Here is a 22334-nt window from a genome sequence, read left to right on the forward strand (position 1 = left end):
GGACGGCACGTAAAGTACTTGAATGTGGTTTTTATTGGCCTACTATATTTAAAGATGCAAGAACTTTTTGCATAACATGTGATCGATGCCAAAGAACCGGAAATATAGGTCCAAAGGACCAAATGCCGCAGACATCTATCCATGGGGTCGAAATTTTTGATGTTTGGGGTATTGATTTTATGGGTCCTTTTCCTTCATCTCATGGTTTCCTTTATATTTTACTCGCGGTTGATTATGTGTCGAAATGGGTGGAAGCAAAAGCCACCCGTACTAATGATTCGAAAGTGGTTGCAGATTTTGTCAAAACTAACATATTTGCTAGATTTGGAATGCCAAGAGTTCTTATAAGTGATGGAGGATCACATTTTTGCAATCGAACCATTGAAGCCTTGCTCAAGAGATATAACGTCACACATAAGGTGGCAACACCTTACTGTTGGAAATGTGCCCTAAAACCAATCATATGATGATACTTTACGGACATTTCAAACTAATGTAGTTTAAATGTAAAGGGCAAAGATTATTGTTTGAGCTGTCTCATATAAATGTTATATGCTTAAACGATAAGTCCAAGGAATATGTGATTGGAAGAATGCAATCTAAAGAAGTTAGATTCATGAGACCATTCTTTCGTTGACACATCCTAAACGTTCCTGATCATAGGATTGTCAATTGGGCATTGACAGTCCGTTAAGATCAGTACGTGCTATGTCTTCTCTCAGGGAGAGTGACTAGTCTCGAGTCATTGGTGTGTGTGACATCAAGACAACTACGTAGGTGCTCAATAGAGAATGAGTTCACTGAACACGATCAACGAAGAGTTCTCATATTCATGTCACATGAGAACTCATGGTTGGGATAATGCAAAGTAGTCCTTTGACCTGAGGCATCACAGTTGTCTTGTGGTTAGGTCCTTAATCTTTGATTATGTCAAAGTCACTCCATCAGGAGGGTGTCCACGGCATCGTCGGGGTTAAGCCACTTAGCCATGGAGGCAAGTGAATGCGCAACAAGGGATCTCTAACCTTCAAACTGTTTGAGGGAGAATACTCTATGATATGATTTAGAATCTCTGGCCAGAGTATGAATGAGATGTTGGAATGCGTTCCAAATCACATTCAAGGTAATCATATAAGCACAAGACTCACATTGGATAGTAGACATGAATAAACTATCAAACCAAACAATGTGGTCAAGAGTATTGTATTAGAGAAAGACCGTATTGCATTTGTAATCCTAAAACTGAATAGGTTCTCCACCTCTTCTGATTAGCTTGGGTAACCATGACATGCTGCTAGGCGTCAACCATGGTTTGTGGAAGCCCTAAAAGTGTATTATCACTAACGGGAGAATTGAAAGTAAGTTTCAATTCACAATCGATTTGAAAGAGTTTGAATCGCCCACTGCCTCGCTAAAAGGAACCTAAAGGATCGTACACCGTGTAAGGTAAAGATTGAAGATTCAACGGAGATGAGTAAGAATAATTAAATGGTTTAATTATTTATGGCAAGGATTAATTAATATGTTAATTAATCAAACGAATAAGTTCGTTAAAGACCTCGGGATAGTTTTGGACCTTAAGGCCCAATGGGCTTCGAACGTCAAGTCCATTGACTTAAGTTGTATGACAACTTAATGAATAATGATTCACAAAGGCCCAAATAGCCCAATAAATCCCCTTAAATTCGGCCATTTAGAGGAGGGTAGTGAACTTGGCTTAATTGCAAGTTTGCCACTCCATTGTGAGGTGGTATAAAGACATCTTTATAGCCATTTCATCCTTAGGGTTTTTCTAAGGAGAAAAGATGAAAACAAACTCTCCGTTCTCTCTAAAATGGCCTGCCACCTTGAGTAAAAACATCTAGCAATCTTACTTCCTCAAGGTCACTCATTTCTTCTCCAATCTTACCTTGGTGTGGAGACTTAGAGGTTCTCAATTTTGGGAACTTGGAGAAACCTTTTCATTCATCCAAATCCATGGATCTAAGATGCAAGGAATGAAGGCCCTCTCTTTGGGTGATTAGCCTTTGCTTATGCAAAGAGGAATCTACAAAGGTATTGATTTCTCAACTCACTTTGTTTTTGAGTTGAGTCTTGGTTCACCTATCTACTAGGCTTTGAAGTTCATGGGTTAAGTTTTGTTTTTGAGTGCATATAAACATGATTCCGCCTTTTAATTGTTAATTGCATGTTGTTGATGTTGCTCAAATGAACTTGTTTTTTCACAAATTTTCCTTCAAGTGGTATCAAGAGCCTAGGTCTAGTAGTTGGTGAATCCTTTTGGGTTTTGTAGTTCATAGTTTGTGATTTGAATGTTGTAATTGTTACAAGCTTTATTCTTGCTTTTTTGAATGTAAATTTTGTTAGAAAATTTGCCATCTCAAATGTTGTAGATGTAGTTCATATGAGCATGAATTTTGGAGCTAAAATTTGGTGCCATGTTTTTGGGGAAATTCGGCCAAATCCAAAGGGTGGATTTTTGGGTTCTTGTTTGACTTGTTAAAAGTGTTTTAAAGTGAATTTTGGAACCCCTATGTACCCTAGTATGGTTGTATGTTATTTCCCTTAAGTTTGAGTGGTTTTGGTATGTTTTTGGGTGAAGAATGTTCATGGAGCTCTTATGGGTTTTCATGGATGTTCTTCATTGTTCTTGATATGTTCTTGCCAAGAACAAAAGGTTTGGTGTTTTGATTCAAAGTTTTGATTTATTTCATAAAGTTTTTGTTTTGAAATATTTCTTATGTTTAAATATATTAGATATTTATTTTGAAAAATTAAAGAAATTTTAGTGGGTAGGTGTGTAATGATTTATTCCATTTCACCCACCCCACTTACAAAAACTTTGAAATTTTTTTTTTATTACTTTGCTTCAAAACCGGCCACCCTACTCAATTAGGGTCCTTGTGGGGCTTTTATGCAATTACATAAAGTTTTGATACTTTTGTGTATTTGTAGTTTGACCCAAAAGTTTACGTTTTTACGTAAAGGTCCAAAATCACTAAAAGGGCAAATTGTTTTGCTCCTTTAATGAAGTTTTAGCTTTTGTGGAAATTTTTTGGGTTCTAGTTGTAATTACATGAAGTAGTGGACTTTTGTGTTTTTACAAAGTGACCCCAAAAGTTTAAGTTTTGCAAAATGGCCCAAAAGTTGAGGTCATAGCATTTTGGCCCAAATTAGGTAGAGAACAAAATTGTTTTGTCTCTTTAAATGAGAATTGGATTTTCATTTCATTTAGCTCCATTTAAATCAATTCTATGGATACAAAGACCAAATGAAAATGTTGCATTCAAGTTTAATTAGTTAAAGCGTTAATTAATTAAAGAAAGGGTGATTATGAACCTAAGCCTACGATAATTGAGCTATGTGAATGGCCGTTTCAAATTTGTTTGAACCATGGGAATGAGTAGATTAAATTTTGGTTGTAATTTGATATGATCAATTGTTGTAAAAGAGCATAAGCTCTTCTTTACTTTAAAGTAATTTGATTTGATCAATTGTTGTAAAAGAGCATAAGCTCTTATTTACTTTGAAGTACTCCTTTCTTGTTTTATTCGATATGCATGAAATTGGAGTAGTTGGGTCCAACGCCCAATAAGACAACACGCCTTAATGTGATTAAACGCGTAACTAAAATCAATCACCATCCCTAGACCGAGATTCAACACTAGGCTCGTGTTGAATCAAATCAAAGGTTCATAGTCATCCTAAGGCCCTAAGGCAACTATATAGTCCATCAATGAATGCAAATTTTATGTTAGTAGTACCATATAGTCTTGCTTTAAAAACCGTTTTAAAAGCATAGTGGGAGTATTATATACTACTAAATCAATCATATGGACCAATAGTTGTAATAGGACCAAAATGTTTTAATTGGATTAAAATGTATGTTTATATGTGATGAGACCTAAAAACCCTCAACCAAATGATTATTAAGTTGATAAGCGAGAGATGCTTTGAATATCTCTTCGTAGGCCTTCCACCGTGGTGGGCTCCAATCGTTTGTGACTCATGCACCGGCTTCACCCTATAATGGGGAAGTACAAAGTATGTGCTTACATCCAGGAGGAGTCCATAAACATATGATGAGGTGAGTGTAGACAACGAGTATGACCAACATGATATAATTCTGAGGTTGTGCTTGAACCTCTACATAAACTAAGCATGGTGGGAATAACTTAACTAAGTGCAATGGTGCCAACATGATATAATTCTGAGGCATTCATTCTCTAGAGGCCAAACTAGATGGGTAATTACAAGAGTTGTAAATGACTAAAGTGTTATTCTCTCATCATTATTTTTGCTAACCAACATGATATAATTCTGAGGAGGGCTTGGTAATGGTGAGTCTCCCATACCCCGCTAAGAGTTCAACAAAACTCTCGAATTCCGATGAGGGATATGGAATTTGCCAAAAATAGTGGGTGGTGCTATTTTGATTTAAAGACCCGGATCAAATAGCTTAAAATCAATCAATTTATATTCGTTATGTATTTGTTTACCAATATATTTGCAAAAAGCTATCCAAAACTTGACAAAGAAAAACCGAACGCTTTAGTTTCCGAACTTGGTACCACAATCCCATAGATTGTCTTGAATGGATTGTAAAAGTGCCTAAGTAGTCTCATCCTCACAATCTTCCTATTGATAATGTATCAATGGAAGAACATGTTAGATAAGTCTACCATGAAGAGGACAATGCAAACTCTAGTGCTTGTCTCTTTGTTACACGAACAAGGAACTTGAGAAGTAAGCACAAGGGCATGGACACTTTATGTGCCATGATTCTTCACTTACAAATTGTTGTATGAAGAAATGAGAGTTGCCTTGAACAACTCTTGAAAGTTTGTAATTATGTTGAGAACATAATGGTTGGTTGACAAAAATAGTCCATCAACATGGACTTATGATGATTTTGAATCATTGAATGTTGAAGTGTCAAAACACTTAACGAGACGGAAACTAGGCAAGGACTTCACCTTTGTGTCCCTATCCTAATGGTTTACTAAGTTTATTGTAAACTATATAGTGAACAATAACCGCACGCTCTCCAAATCGTTTGATGTGTATAACACATTTGAAATACGTTTCAAGAGAGATAGTGGGAGTTTAGGGACCATGACTATTGTAGTCAAAAGGGAAGTCAAATGAAGAAGGCAAAATAACTCCAAGGGAACAAACTTTCTTTATGAAAGGATGGACATTGGAAGGGGTATTTGCAAGAAATGTCTTGCAAGTGTCAAGAACACACCTTTCGAAGGTGTTGTAAAATGTTCTTGAATAATTCAAAACAGTTGGTTCTTCTACTTGAATACATGATTCTATATTAGCAACTATGTTTTACAATTGTTGTAAAAATGTGCTAATAAAAGGTAGAAGATTAATGAGAGAAGAGAAAGTACTTCACATTCGGAAAGTGAATAAAATATAGATCCCTGCGAAAGCGGATTGTACTTACTTCCTCGTATGAACTACCAAAGAAATTGGAAAATACTAAAGATTGTCTTTACATTCCAATTTTAATGAACTTAAATCCGTCACTATAGTAGAGATGGATAAATGTTTTGTTTGACAAAACATTGTTCTTTATTAATCAATAATTAGATTATTGTAATTTAATTGGTTGTCTCTATAGTAGAGATGATGTGGTAGTTTAACTGTTTAGAATACGAAGATGCTTAAAACCCAAAAGGTTGCAAGGTAGTGACTAATCCCAACTGAGTTGTGATACCTCTAAAACATAAGTTACGAGTTGGTCATAGATGGATGCTTTGGATCGTTAGATCCGGATCCAATACCTTCTTGTTAAAATTGTATAGAGGCGAAATGTTCGAATCTTTATTCTTTTGGAAAGAAGAAAGAATCACAAAGTTGTTGAGGTTAATTCACTAAGATATTAGTGGCACTTGTCCACAACATAATACTACTCATGTTGTATGACATTCACCGAAGATCACTCTCGGTTGGACTATAGTTTATTTTGAATAAACACAAGTCCGAATACTTTGCAAAAGGTTTCAAAGAATTCAAGAAATGTAAGTTGATGAGTAAGACGTCTAAAGTATTTACCTCCTTGGATCAAAATCCAAGGAAAGATAACACTTTAGATGAGTTTCCTTGAAAGATATCAAGGAAAATGGCATCATAAGATAATGAATTTCTCCATTAGGAGAAGAACGAACTTGAATAAAATTTAGTTCGTTGGATGTTATCTATTACCCATATATAGGATATATATACTTCTAAAACAATATGATTGTCAATTAGAAGATCTTCCAAAATTTTCATAACTCCATAAGATGTAGTTGGAAAGAAAGACAAATCTTAAACATGTTAAGATTTGGGGTTGTGTGTTAATAAGCAATATTTGTTTGATATGATCAACAAATATAACAACCTAGTTCCTACACCACAAGCTCCAAGGTAGTCGAGAAGGATTTATAAATCGTCTCAAGACATATAAGTTGTAGAGATCCATCCATCATGAATCTCAGCAAGTTAGTGGGAGCTATAAGCATCTTATGAGAAAAAGGATCAAATCGTTTGATTTCTCATAAAGATGTAAATGAATCTTTTGTTTACTAGGTTTACAAAAGATTAGTGGGAGTTAATCATATTCCTAAATTTGAATATATATACATGATATATATTAATTTTGAAAATGAAAGGAATTCTTCATCGTTAAAGTTATGACTTTAAACATTCTATAATAGAATGTATATGGGAGACATAGTCTATATACATGGGATGGAAATCTATAATGATAGATTTCAAGATATAATTGGATTATATCAATCCCTAAAATAGACAAGAGATGCTAGGAAGTTTCTCATATGATGATAAACTTCAATTAGAATGACAATTCTAGTGAGACTAGGAAGTTGTTCTTCTCAAAGGGAATGTACCCTTTGACTCCCAAAGAAATAATGCGTAAATAGAATCCTTTATGCAGAAAGGTGATTTATGTATTTCATATTGTATGAAAACATTGATATAAGTTGTACCTAGAACGGTACAAGATGATATCAGTGCAAGCCCAGGATCAGAACCATGGCAACTGTCAAGTGAATCCTTAGGTCTTTAAGAAATACTAAGGATGGATTCCTCAAAGAATGAGGAAGAATTAGAGTAATGTAATGGAAGCGTAAATGTATTAGATTATGAATCTAATCCATCATAGAATATCTCTTCATTATGAATGAAGTGATAATGAGATATCTCTTTATTATGACTAAAGAGATATTTGGATGGAAACGTTAAAAGTAATGACTTTAATGTGTTCCATCATGTATGCAAAATATATTGCCATATAGAAGCTTACAACATTGTTGTTTGGATGGGAAAGTTCATTTATGAACTCTCCATTCGGTTCCAACCAGAAAGTGTATGACACTAATGGGGCAATAGCTCAAGCCAGGGAATCAAGGTCTCATCAAGGTCCGAACTCAAATGAGAGACTGAACCACATGATTGAGAATCATGTATAATGGTGACGTCGTTATTCTCAAGGTTGCTTCTATGGATAACATATAGATATCCATTGTTTAGGCCTACTACTCAGCCATTTATGAAATGAATTACAGAAGAGGTATCATCACTGATGACTAAGCTGATTGGCTCTAGTGCAAGTGGGAGATTGTTGGAAATGTGCCCTAAAACCAATCATATGATGATACTTTACGGACATTTCAAACTAATGTAGTTTAAATGTAAAGGGCAAAGATTATTGTTTGAGCCGTCTCATATAAATGTTATATGCTTAAACGATAAGTCCAAGGAATATGTGATTTGAAGAATGCAATCTAAAGAAGTTAGATTCATGAGACCATTCTTTCGTTGACACATCCTAAACGTTCCTGATCATAGGATTGTCAATTGGGCATTGACAGTCCGTTAAGATCAGTACGTGCTATGTCTTCTCTCAGGGAGAGTGACTAGTCTCGAGTCATTGGTGTGTGTGACATCAAGACAAGTACGTAGGTGCTCAATAGAGAATGAGTTCACTGAACACGATCAACGAAGAGTTCTCATATTCATGTCACATGAGAACTCATGGTTGGGATAATGCAAAGTAGTCCTTTGACCTGAGGCATCACAGTTGTCTTGTGGTTAGGTCCTTAATCTTTGATTATGTCAAAGTCACTCCATCAGGAGGGTGTCCACAGCATCGTCGGGGTTAAGCCACTTAGCCATGGAGGCAAGTGAATGCGCAACAAGGGATCTCTAACCTTCAAACTGTTTGAGGGAGAATACTCTATGATATGATTTAGAATCTCTGGCCAGAGTATGAATGAGATGTTGGAATGCGTTCCAAATCACATTCAAGGTAATCATATAAGCACAAGACTCACATTGGATAGTAGACATGAATAAACTATCAAACCAAACAATGTGGTCAAGAGTATTGTATTAGAGAAAGACCGTATTGCATTTGTAATCCTAAAACTGAATAGGTTCTCCACCTCTTCTGATTAGCTTGGGTAACCATGACATGCTGCTAGGCGTCAACCATGGTTTGTGGAAGCTGATAGGAGCATATTCATGCGACTTAAATGGCTTGTTCTCGTGCATTTACGTTATGTTTCTTTAGTTATTTTAGTACTTTAAGCTATTTTCGTGTGTTTGTAGGTCCAAAGGGCTAAAGGAGCAAAAAGATGCATTTTGGAGATTTTTGGAGCACTTTTGGGCTAAGGATGGATAGCTTATGCTTGGAGCCAAAGTGTTGGACGAAATTGAAGACCTAATTGGAGCCAAAGTGTTGGAACCTTGTTCTCTTTAGTTTTAGGACATTTAAACCTTTCCTAATCCCAATCATGCCATGCATAACACACATCCATTCTAACACATTGTCATTGCACATGCATTTCCTTCATTAATTAACCCACATGCTCCCATTACTTATCATAACCACATATCATATCACTTATCACTTATCACTTATCATCATCACTTTAGCTTTAATTCACATGAACATTCACTCACCACAAACATTTCACATGCTTTCCTATTCAATTAAATCAGCCACATGCATTCATCATCATAACCTAGCTGTCATTCCACTTCATTGCACATGCATCTTCAAAGAAATCAGATTTCCATCATATTCACATGCATTCATCATCATAACCTAGCTGTCATTCCACTTCATTGCACATGCATCTTCAAAGAAATCAGATTTCCATCATATTCACATGCATTCCATCTTTTAATTTAATCACATGCACATTCACCTTGCTTTGCAGAAAATCCACTTCATAACACATGCATCTTGGCAGATTTCACATGCACTCATGCACATTCACCTTAATCATTCACATAGCTTTAATCCACATGCATTTCCACCTAGATTTCCACCTCACAACCACCAGAAATCAACCAAAAACGTGCATTCCCTTTCATTTCTGTCAAAACACATGCATTTCCACCCTTTAATCACATGCACAAACAGCCACATGCATCTCCCATCACCATTTCAGATTTCCACCAAGTTCCTAGCTGTCATGTTCCCCCCATTTCACCTATAAATACTCATTCATTCATTCTCATTCATACACAATCCATTCACCACAAACCACCCCCTTTGTGCCGTGAGTCTTCCCTACAAATCCAAACACCATCCTTCCATTCCTCCACCACTATCCAAACCATTCACACCATCAAACTATCCTTAGACCTTGTGCTACAACGAAGAGGAAGAGAAGAGTGCCTAAACATTCATACAATTCAAGTTTGAGTTGTTGGAATGTTTAGGTGTTTCTTTGATTTCAATGTTTAATTTCAATACTCTTTGTTTTGTACGTATGAGGAATGGAAGAGAAGAGTGCCTAAACGTTCATACAATTCAAGTTTGAGTTGTTGGAATGTTTAGGTGTTTCTTTGATTTCAAAGTTATGAGGAAATTCGAAATATATGTTTATGCTTACATTTTGATTTGATTATTCTAATTGCGTTTCATAAGTTGTGATTCAATTTGTTTAACCGTTTTATTGATAACTTATTTATGTATGTTTATTGAGAGTGCACGCTTAATTTTCATGCATGAATATGACGCTAGAATATAAGTGAGTTTCACCTAATAGTTACGAACTTATATTCATAAGTAGTGGAGGTTGCTTATAAACAATCGCGTTAAACGAATTCTTGGCAAGAGTTTCATGCATTCATAGTAACGAATGCCTCGTCAACACTTATAATTTTCATAGAGCGTAATGATTCTTGCTTGTACCTCTTCTATGCATTCATGTTGAGGACTTGTGGGGAATGTTTTGAATTGTCGCATGCATCATCCAATTCAATAACGTTAGGAAGATTTGAAGGTTAATTAGTGCATCACGGTTAACTTGGGGTGTTGAGAATTCATGGTTTATTGAAATGCAATTGGAAATCATTTTATTATGCAAGTATAACATATGTGGAGATGAACCCCTTAGCTATTCTATCATCCATTCATTCCATTTCATCAATTTCATAGTTACATTCTGTTTTAAGTTTAATTTGTTCATTTAATTTAATTTCGTATAAACCTCAATCCCCCTTTACTTTAATGTCCAATTTAGTTAGAAAGTATCTTAGTTTGTGTTTATGAGTGTTTTGATTCATTTTATTTCCCAATTTCGTCCAAATTCACCAAAGTGCTCAAAACTGCCCAGAAAGTGATTTTAAGGCAGTTTTGAGTGTTTTGGGTGATGTTTGAGTCTTTTGGTTTGTTTTACTGTTTCAAGCATTTAGTTTTACATTCTTTGAGTTAGTTTAGTGTTTTATATTGTGTTTTTACGTTCTTGAGTCATTTTGTTACACAAATTCGTCCAAATTTGTGTTTGTGCTCAAATCTGCCCAGAAAGTGGTTTTTAGGCAGATTTGAGTGTGTTTGTGTTGTTTTGAGTCCTTTGAGTCTTTGTGAACGTTTTTAACTTTGTTTTTATGTTTTTGAGTCAAATCCAAGTGATTAACAATCCCTCCTAATCCCCGGTCTAGAACGATCCCTACTTATACATATACTACAATTTGACGAAAAGAGGGTTTAATTTGTGTGCGTATAAATCACGCATCAAATTTTGGCGCCGTTGCCGGGGATTAGTAAATTTGCTAATCTCTTGGATTGTTCGTTTCTGTTTTGTATTTTAGTTTTAGTTTTTTATTTGTGTTTTGTTTGTTGATTTTAAGTACTAGAGAAGAACAACATGGCACTTGATAATGCTTCTCTTTTGTCACAGCTCATGGAACGGTCCCAAATGCAAAGCGTTGATATATTTGATCTTCAATCAAGGAATAACGTGTTTTCCAATACTTACAATTCAGATTGGAGTGATCATTCAAACTCTATGTGGTGGGAAGCTCAACATGTTCAAGAAGAAGGATATTGGCAGCCACCACAACCTCATATTCAATATGCCCAACCAAATTCAAGTTCGTCAATAGATTATAATCAAAAGCTTAATGAATTAATTTGTTTGGTGCAGGGCTCACAAAATCAAGAGAATGAGGCTCAACAAGAAGGATATTGGCAGCCATATGAGGAGTTCTATTCAACGCCTATGCAGACACCACAAAGGTTGGACCTCTTGGAAAAGCAAATTGGGCAGATCGCGGAGTTCGTAGGACAGTTTCGAGACCAAGGCGAACTCCCTAGTTCAACCATTGAAAACTCGAAGGAAGATTTTGAAATCCATAATGCTATCACTTTGGGAAGTGCTATGGAGGTTGGAGCTGACCTAAAAATGTCCAAACATAGCCTAGAAGTGGATGAGGAGTTGCAATTTGAGGAAGAGGAATACACCCAACCCACGGCAAGGGTGGAAACACCTTTGCCGGAGGCACCTATTGCTCCTACGCCATCTAATTCAAGTAAGGTTGTTCCAAATTTAATTAATTCTAACCCCATTCCACCTAATATCCCTATTCCTTGCAGGTTCATGAATTCCAAGGAAGAAGAAAGTGAAAAAGACATCTTGGAAGCCCTTCCAAAGGTGCAAAGTAGGGAATATCATGAATTCATCAAAGAGGACGTTCTTGAGGCAAACAACCCCAAAGAAGTTGAATTTTATGACACAAGACAAGGACCAATCCTCACATCAAATCTGTCCAAGGGCAAAGTTCCTGAAATGTTCAAAGAAGATGTGTTTATCCTTGAGTTCATGTCGGAGCACATAAGTAAGCCACCTCCTCCAATTTCAATTTTCTTTTATACTAACATGTTGTTAATGATTCAGGCATCCAATCTTGAATTTAAACCATTACCGGATCATTTCAAGTATCACCGCCCATTCAAAGATAAATTCCATGCCGATTGATTCAGAAAAAAAAAAAAAAAAAAAAAAAAGAAAAAAAAAAAAAAGAGAAAAAAAAAAAAGAAAGAAAAATAAATAAAATAAAGCAGATGTAGCCTTCACAGAGGTTGTTTGCTTGAGGCCCCACTACGTGGCTTTACTCTTGAAGCGGAAGGTGTAGGAACAGAAGGCATCGGAATGGAAGGCATCGGAGCAAAAGACATAGGAACGGAAGGCATCGGAGCGGGAGGCATCGGAGCTAGAGCATTCCAAGCCTCAATACTTGGCCAAACGCTGGATGACCCAGGAAAAAGGTGACTCTGAAGATAACCCGAAAACCTCTGACGGTCGCTTTGAATCCGACCTTCAGACTCTTGCAGCTCATCAAGCTTCCTCTTCATGCCCGTCGAATAGTTGTTTGCAAGCACGTGCAAACTTCTATTCTCATACTTCAGCTGCTGGACCTCCTGCTTGAGACTTTCCACCTCTGCCATCAATGATTCCACCTGACGGAAGTGGGCAAGCAGGCGTTGGCCCATGTTGGACACAGAACTCGCACACTGAACACTAAGTGCGAGGGACTCTTGAACGGCCAACTCATCGGACCGTCCTGACAGCAGCCTACAATCTTTTGGAGTGAGGAGGTTCCTAGCTACTATTGTAGCTGTTGTGGCGTCCTGCATCACGGAGTCTTCACCTGTGAGAGGACCGTTAGAAGATAAGAAAGAAGGGCGCCATACGTTACCTTGACGCGGCGCGCCCGTATCACTGCTAAGGCTCAATTCCAAGCTAAGGTTCGATGGGTTTGCCATTTTTCAAAAGTGTTCAAAGAGAAGGGGTGGATGGAGTTAAATTTCAAAGGGCCGGAGACGATGTTCAAGAATGGGAAATCTTCAGAGTGTGTTTGTTGTGGTGATCGATAGTTCAATAAAAAAGCCAAGGCGACGCGTCCACCAATTCAAAAAGCCGGAATTTCCGGCGTAATTTAGGCAACGCTTTCTCGGCTTTTCAGAAGACGCGTTCAACTTTGTCAAAAGATTTCTTCTTTTCAGACAACACGTGGAGGCCATCACCGCAACTACACATCTTTAGCCGACAAGCGCAAAGTTCGGCGATGCTTTCTCTGCTTTTCAGAAAACGCGTGCAGCTTTGTCAAAAGGAGCCGCATCCGCACTACTACGTGTCGTTCAGAAAGCAAAGGGGCGTCGTTCAGAAATCGAAGGGGCGCCTGCTCAGAAATCGAAGAGGCATCGTTCAGATATCAAAGAGACATTTGTCGATAAGGGTAAAAGAACAATACCATCTCTTGATATTATCTCTATATATGTCGACCTTCGTCTTTTATGGCAAGGCAAACCTGAAGAAAAATGCCCAACTCTCCCTCACCTCTGAGGGCGCACTCCCAGCAAAGCCTCTTGAAATACTCAATTTTTTCTCCCCCAAAGAAGATACCAGAAACCTGGAGTACAAATGAGGCAGAAGGAAACGGTCTATCGAAGCATGTGGAGACAACCACAACAAATACATGTGCTGCTTCATTCGCCGTTTCTTCAAAAGCAAAGGTATCTCATATCATCAAGGTCTAAAGCAAAAGTATCTCATATCATGCTCTTTCCCTGTCTTTTTCTTTGTCCTTGTTCTTACTCGCATGGCAAAGTAAAAGAAGCAATCAGCCGGCACTTGGAGTCAGTCTTCCGGTCTGGAGCCAACTGCCTGGAATCTATTCCTGATTGCTTACCTAGCGTTGCTCTCGAGTAGTCATCTTCAACGGTTGATACACTTCCAGAGAAGGGACCACTTCTGCAAAGGGGAGCGAGTAAGGCAAGTGAAAATGATACATTGAAGCATGTGGAGACAAACTTAGGCTGAGTTATCCTCCAACCCTTTTCAATACGAATTGGAAAGATTGAACAAAGAAACAGACCAAAGGAGTAAGCTCAGACCTTCGGGGGAGACCAAAAGAATCCTGCTGACCAGATCAAGAGTAGCACAAAGGAAAATCAATGATGGGCGGAAACCAGTTCAAGAGTAAGCCTGTGGAGTCACTATGATCAAAGCCTCAATGCAATTACCAAGGAGAAGAGGGAATTTACACTCCATAACCAGATTTGCGTCCCTAAACTCTTCTCTTTGTTAATTACATTCTGCCATGTTTAGTATGTTTAAATGCTTTTTGTGTGTTTACTTATGCTTTGTTTAAATCTATGCTTAAAACATTGAGGACAATGTTTGATTTAAGTGTAGGGGGGTAACTAATGTTGTTAATGCAAATTCGTGGGATTTTATCACCCATTACTTCAAATGTTGTTCCTTGCTGTTTTAAGATGTTTTTAAGTTGTTTTAGAGTGTTTTTAGTGTGTTTTGTTTTATAACTCCGAAAATCACATAAAAATTTGAAAAACATGTTTTGAAAAGCCTAAAAAGAGTGTTTTGAGTCGTTTTTGTGTGTTTGTGTCTTAGGGTACCTTCCAACACAATGATAAGGATTTGGTTTGTAATTGCATGACTGTTAAAAAGAGTTATAAACATGGAGAAAAGTTTGATTTACTCTTGGTATATGCTTGGTTATGGTTATAATATATGACTTCACATGCAATCATAAAAGAAAAATTGGTTTTTGTAACATGCTTGAAGGAAGAAACTCATAATAACGCTACATCCCTGTGAGACTCGAGCCATTACTTTGTTTGGAGAGTTATTTTCTGTGATTCTTTGTTTTCTAAAGTTGTTGCATGATCTCATTATTCCTTGCTTGGTTACTACTTAGAATGCAATTGTATCATGATAGAACTAAATGCTAGAACTTATATCCGTTTCATTCAAAGCATGACATTGAATTGCATAACATATATCAAGATGAAGTTGTGTAGTTGCCACCCTAACCAAATAGCCTTACTTCCCATATTTCGTATTTGTTATTAGTTTTAACCCCGTTGAACCTCGTTTAGCCTATTTTCTTTGCTAACCACATCACCCCTTACCTAGCCTAGATTAGGACCATTCGTACCCTTGTTCTTGAAGCATAGTAAGCATGACGGATAATGAATTCCTTTTGATTAATATGTTGCAGAAAATAAGTGTGGGGGAAGGGATTTTTGTGTGTATGTATGTGCCTAAGTCTTAAAGGAGGCACGGGAAAAAGAAAAAAAAAATGTGAAAAAAAAAAGAAGAAGAAAAGAAAGAAAAAGAGTGAAAATAAGTGAGAATGGACTCACAAGTGTGATTGTTGAAGAAAGGGCCCAAAAAGTTTGAATATGGCCCTAAGTTTTGTGTGACTTTCCCTTGGGTGTTCAAAGTTGACTTCTGCGTTCTAAAGGGAATTCTAAGTGCCTAATTCAATATTTTGCTCACTATTGCTTAAAGAACATTTGTTTTCCCTATCCTTTCTTTGTTAGCCAAACACCTTTAGCCCCGTTTCAACCCTTATGCTTCTATCTTGATCGTTATGTGTTCAATAATGTGGAGTTTGGAATTGATATGAGCTTATGGAATCACTGGTTCTCGTTCTAAGTAGTAGCATTCAATTCATGAGATCATATTCATGTCATTGTCGTAAATCCAGAAAATGCTTTCTTTGATATAACATATGTGAGTGTTAGAATTCATATTTACATCAATCTTCTCACATATAACTTAGTGTAGGGAGTGTAGTCAGAAAATCTGTGTGAAAACGAGTGCATATCTTGTAAGGATTTGAGCAAATTCTCTAAGGCATGTTACTACATTCAAAACATGGTTTTAAATGCTTAATTGTGAAATAATATGTGGTGACTATGATTAAGAATGTACTTAAGTGTGAAGATGACTAAAATCTATGGGACTAATGATTTTTAACTTGTCATGTGCATTGGAAATCCTTGAGACGATTGTTGGAAGGTTTAGGTTGTGTTTTTCTTGTTCAGTGTCGTTTTGTTTTTTATTTCTTTTGTTTTGTTTTGCTCGAGGACTAGCAAAAGATAAGTGTGGGGGTATTTGATAGGAGCATATTCATGCGACTTAAATGGCTTGTTCTCGTGCATTTACGTTATGTTTCTTTAGTTATTTTAGTACTTTAAGCTATTTTCGTGTGTTTGTAGGTCCAAAGGGCTAAAGGAGCAAAAAGATGCATTTTGGAGATTTTTGGAGCACTTTTGGGCTAAGGATGGATAGCTTATGCTTGGAGCCAAAGTGTTGGACGAAATTGAAGACCTAATTGGAGCCAAAGTGTTGGAACCTTGTTCTCTTTAGTTTTAGGACATTTAAACCTTTCCTAATCCCAATCATGCCATGCATAACACACATCCATTCTAACACATTGTCATTGCACATGCATTTCCTTCATTAATTAACCCACATGCTCCCATTACTTATCATAACCACATATCATATCACTTATCACTTATCACTTATCATCATCACTTTAGCTTTAATTCACATGAACATTCACTCACCACAAACATTTCACATGCTTTCCTATTCAATTAAATCAGCCACATGCATTCATCATCATAACCTAGCTGTCATTCCACTTCATTGCACATGCATCTTCAAAGAAATCAGATTTCCATCATATTCACATGCATTCATCATCATAACCTAGCTGTTATTCCACTTCATTGCACATGCATCTTCAAAGAAATCAGATTTCCATCATATTCACATGCATTCCATCTTTTAATTTAATCACATGCACATTCACCTTGCTTTGCAGAAAATCCACTTCATAACACATGCATCTTGGCAGATTTCACATGCACTCATGCACATTCACCTTAATCATTCACATAGCTTTAATCCACATGCATTTCCACCTAGATTTCCACCTCACAACCACCAGAAATCAACCAAAAACGTGCATTCCCTTTCATTTCTGTCAAAACACATGCATTTCCACCCTTTAATCACATGCACAAACAGCCACATGCATCTCCCATCACCATTTCAGATTTCCACCAAGTTCCTAGCTGTCATGTTCCCCCCATTTCACCTATAAATACTCATTCATTCATTCTCATTCATACACAATCCATTCACCACAGAAATAAGGCCTTTGTGCCAGAAATTCACCCATTCCAAACACTCTTCCATAAACTCATCCATTGCAGAAATGTAGACCATCAAACCACCCCCTTTGTGCCGTGAGTCTTCCCTACAAATCCAAACACCATCCTTCCATTCCTCCACCACTATCCAAACCATTCACACCATCAAACTATCCTTAGACCTTGTGCTACAACGAAGAGGAAGAGAAGAGTGCCTAAACATTCATACAATTCAAGTTTGAGTTGTTGGAATGTTTAGGTGTTTCTTTGATTTCAATGTTTAATTTCAATACTCTTTGTTTTGTACGTATGAGGAATGGAAGAGAAGAGTGCCTAAACGTTCATACAATTCAAGTTTGAGTTGTTGGAATGTTTAGGTGTTTCTTTGATTTCAAAGTTATGAGGAAATTCGAAATATATGTTTATGCTTACATTTTGATTTGATTATTCTAATTGCGTTTCATAAGTTGTGATTCAATTTGTTTAACCGTTTTATTGATAACTTATTTATGTATGTTTATTGAGAGTGCACGCTTAATTTTCATGCATGAATATGACGCTAGAATATAAGTGAGTTTCACCTAATAGTTACGAACTTATATTCATAAGTAGTGGAGGTTGCTTATAAACAATCGCGTTAAACGAATTCTTGGCAAGAGTTTCATGCATTCATAGTAACGAATGCCTCGTCAACACTTATAATTTTCATAGAGCGTAATTATTCTTGCTTGTACCTCTTCTATGCATTCATGTTGAGGACTTGTGGGGAATGTTTTGAATTGTCGCATGCATCATCCAATTCAATAACGTTAGGAAGATTTGAAGGTTAATTAGTGCATCACGGTTAACTTGGGGTGTTGAGAATTCATGGTTTATTGAAATGCAATTGGAAATCATTTTATTATGCAAGTATAACATATGTGGAGATGAACCCCTTAGCTATTCTATCATCCATTCATTCCATTTCATCAATTTCATAGTTACATTCTGTTTTAAGTTTAATTTGTTCATTTAATTTAATTTCGTATAAACCTCAATCCCCCTTTACTTTAATGTCCAATTTAGTTAGAAAGTATCTTAGTTTGTGTTTATGAGTGTTTTGATTCATTTTATTTCCCAATTTCGTCCAAATTCACCAAAGTGCTCAAAACTGCCCAGAAAGTGATTTTAAGGCAGTTTTGAGTGTTTTGGGTGATGTTTGAGTCTTTTGGTTTGTTTTACTGTTTCAAGCATTTAGTTTTACATTCTTTGAGTTAGTTTAGTGTTTTATATTGTGTTTTTACGTTCTTGAGTCATTTTGTTACACAAATTCGTCCAAATTTGTGTTTGTGCTCAAATCTGCCCAGAAAGTGGTTTTTAGGCAGATTTGAGTGTGTTTGTGTTGTTTTGAGTCCTTTGAGTCTTTGTGAACGTTTTTAACTTTGTTTTTATGTTTTTGAGTCAAATCCAAGTGATTAACAATCCCTCCTAATCCCCGGTCTAGAACGATCCCTACTTATACATATACTACAATTTGACGAAAAGAGGGTTTAATTTGTGTGCGTATAAATCACGCATCAGAAGCCCTAAAAGTGTATTATCACTAACGGGAGAATTGAAAGTAAGTTTCAATTCACAATTGATTTGAAAGAGTTTGAATCGCCCACTGCCTCGCTAAAAGGAACCTAAAGGATCGTACACCGTGTAAGGTAAAGATTGAAGATTCAACGGAGATGAGTAAGAATAATTAAATGGTTTAATTATTTATGGCAAGGATTAATTAATATGTTAATTAATCAAACGAATAAGTTCGTTAAAGACCTCGGGATAGTTTTGGACCTTAAGGCCCAATGGGCTTCGAACGTCAAGTCCATTGACTTAAGTTGTATGACAACTTAATGAATAATGATTCACAAAGGCCCAAATAGCCCAATAAATCCCCTTAAATTCGGCCATTTAGAGGAGGGTAGTGAACTTGGCTTAATTGCAAGTTTGCCACTCCATTGTGAGGTGGTATAAAGACATCTTTATAGCCATTTCATCCTTAGGGTTTTTCTAAGGAGAAAAGATGAAAACAAACTCTCCTTTCTCTCTAAAATGGCCGGCCACCTTGAGTAAAAACATCTAGCAATCTTACTTCCTCAAGGTCACTCATTTCTTCTCCAATCTTACCTTGGTGTGGAGACTTAGAGGTTCTCAATTTTGGGAACTTGGAGAAACCTTTTCATTCATCCAAATCCATGGATCTAAGATGCAAGGAATGAAGGCCCTCTCTTTGGGTGATTAGCCTTTGCTTATGCAAAGAGGAATCTACAAAGGTATTGATTTCTCAACTCACTTTGTTTTTGAGTTGAGTCTTGGTTCACCTATCTACTAGGCTTTGAAGTTCATGGGTTAAGTTTTGTTTTTGAGTGCATATAAACATGATTCCGCCTTTTAATTGTTAATTGCATGTTGTTGATGTTGCTCAAATGAACTTGTTTTTTCACAAATTTTCCTTCACTTACCATCCTCAAACAAGTGGGCAAGCCGAGGTTTCTAATCGGGAAATCAAGGAAATTTTGGAGAAGACCGTTGGGCCAAACCGGAAGGATTGGAGCTTGCGTTTGAATGATGCATTGTGGGCATATTGTACGGCCTACAAAACACCAATTGGAATGTCCCCATTTCGGCTCATCTATGGGAAACCATGTCATCTTCCCATTGAGTTGGAGCACAAAGCACATTGGGTCGTCAGAACATTCAACATGGACATTGATACTGCTGGAATCCATAGGAAGCTTCAACTAAACGAGCTTGAGGAGATAAGGCATGAAGCATACGAGAACGCATTGATTTACAAGGAGAAGTCAAAAGCATTCCATGACAAGATGATTCGTAGCAAGACATTTGTTCTAAGGCAGAAAGTGCTACTCTTCAATTCCCGCCTTCACTTGTTTCCAGGTAAGTTACGTTCTAAGTGGATTGGCCTGTTTGTTGTATTAATGTATTTCCTTATGGTGCAGTCCAAATTCAAAGCTTAAAGACCGGCCAAGAGTTCAAAGTCAACGGACATCGTTTGAAGTCATACTATGAGAACTTTGAAGAGCATGTCGTGGATGGAGAAAGCTTCCATGCCGTGGGCCCAATTGAAGCTTAAGAGGAAGGATCGTCCGGCTGGAAGATGTTAAAGCAAGCGCTTCTTAGGAGGCAACCCATGCAAATAAAAAAGAACGAGGAAGCTCCAGCACTCCATAACCAGATTTGCGTTCCTAAACCCTACTCTTTATTGCTTTTTATTTTGCCATGTTTGTCGTGTTTGTTAGTTGTGGTAATTGTTTGTTTGTTTGTGAGTCTATACTTAAAACATTGAGGACAATGTTTGGTTTAAGTGTGGGGGGGTAAACAAAGTGTTTTTCATGCAAATTCGTGGGATTTTATCACCCATCATTTCTAAAGTTGTTTTTCACTGTTTTTAAGTGTTTTTAATGTGTTTTGAAGTGTTTTTATGTGTCTTAAATAGAAAAGCCGAAAATTTGAAAAAAAATCGAAAAATAGTATTTTAAAAAAACCCAAAAAGAGTTGTTTTTCGAGTCGTTATTGTGTTTGTGTCTTAGGGTACCTTCCAACACAATGATGAGGATTTGGTTTTTAATTGCATGACTATTAAAGAAAGTTACAAACATGGATGGAAGTTTGATATGCTTTTTGGTTTATGCTTGGTTATAGTTGACATGCACGAATTCACATGTAATCACAAATAAAAAAATCAGTTTTTGTAACATGCTTGAAGGAAGAAACTCAAACTAACGCTACAACCCTGAGAGATTTGAGCCTAAACATTCTTTGGAGAGTTATTAATCTTGATACCTTGTTTTCTAAAGTCGTTGCATGATCTCATCATTCTTTGCTTGGTTGCTACTTAGAATGCGTTTCATCACTATAGTTCCAAATACTATAACTCACGCCCATTTCATTCAAAGCATAAAATTGATTAGCATAACAAATAATAAGATGAAGTTGGTTAGTTTAAACCCAGAGCCAAAAAGCCTTACCCCTTTACATATATATTGTAGGTTTAAACCCCTTTGAGCCTTATTTAGCCTATTTTCTTTGTTAACCACATAATCCTTACCTAGCCTAGATTAGGATTATCCAAACCCTTATTCTTAAAGGATAGTAAAGCATGACGTAGAGGGAATTCCTTTCGATCTAAAAGTTGCAGAAAAACAAGTGTGGGGGAAGGGATTTTCGTAGGAATTCATGGAGTAGTGTGTTTGTGTGCCAAAGAACGAATAGGGCACTTAAAAAAAAAAAAAAAAAAAAAACGTGAAAAAGAAGAAAAAGAAAGAAAAAAGAAAGAAAAAGAGTTGAAAATAAGTGAGAATGAACTCACAAGTGTTGATTGTTGAAGAAAGGGTTCAAAAGTTTGAATTTGACCCTAAGTTTTGTGTGATTCTTCCCTTGGTGTTCAAAGTTGGTTTTTGCATTCAAAAGTGAATTCTAAAGTGTTTATTACTTTGCTTACTATTGCTTTAAGAACTTTTGGTTATCCTTACCTTTCTTTGCTAGCCAAATACCTTAGCCTTGTTACAAACCCTTTGACTTCAATCTTGGTTGTTATGTGTTTCAATATGTGGAGTTTAAAATTGGTTTGAGCATATGGTATCCCTGGTTCTCGCGTCTAAGTAGTAGCATTCCATTCATGAGATCATATACATGTTAATAATTCCGGAAAATGCCTTCTTTGTTATGACATATGTGAGTATTAGTTTTCATATTTAAATCAATCTTCTCACATATACCTAGTGTAGGGAGTGTAGTCAGAAAATCTGTGTGAAAATAGAGAGTATATCCAGTGAGGAATTGAGGGAATTCTCTAAGGCATGTTACTACATTCAAAATCATGTTTTAATTGATTAAATGCGAGCAAGTGTGTGGTAACTATGGTTAAGTATATGCTCGAGGGTAGGGATAACTAAAATCTATGAATGTGGTATTCTTTAAATGTGTCATGTTCATTGGAAATCCTTGAGGTACATGCTGGAAGGTCTAGAATGTGTTTTGTTTGTTTTGTTTATTTCGTTTTGCT

The 22334-nt window shown here is 36.6% G+C and overlaps 1 protein-coding gene across 1 annotated transcript; it reads left to right on the forward strand.

The window, feature by feature from the left end:
* The first annotated feature begins 20010 nt into the window (after positions 1-20010).
* On the forward strand, positions 20011-20402 carry LOC137717085 (uncharacterized). The gene is made up of 2 exons (XM_068456395.1): positions 20011-20206; positions 20269-20402. The coding sequence occupies exons 1-2, from the start codon at positions 20011-20013 to the stop codon at positions 20400-20402; spliced, it is 330 nt and encodes a 109-aa protein (XP_068312496.1).
* The last annotated feature ends 1932 nt before the right edge of the window (positions 20403-22334 follow it).

The sequence above is a fragment of the Pyrus communis genome, chromosome 15, assembly GCF_963583255.1.
Source record: "Pyrus communis chromosome 15, drPyrComm1.1, whole genome shotgun sequence".
NCBI classification, from domain to species: Eukaryota; Viridiplantae; Streptophyta; class Magnoliopsida; order Rosales; family Rosaceae; genus Pyrus; species Pyrus communis.

Bases quoted from the DNA above. Each gene is read 5' to 3' on its own strand.
- LOC137717085 (XM_068456395.1), top strand. From the start codon at position 20,011: ATGGACATTGATACTGCTGGAATCCATAGGAAGCTTCAACTAAACGAG. The intron at 20,207-20,268 runs GTAAGTTACGTT...CTTATGGTGCAG, and splicing joins CCGCCTTCACTTGTTTCCAG to TCCAAATTCAAAGCTTAAAG.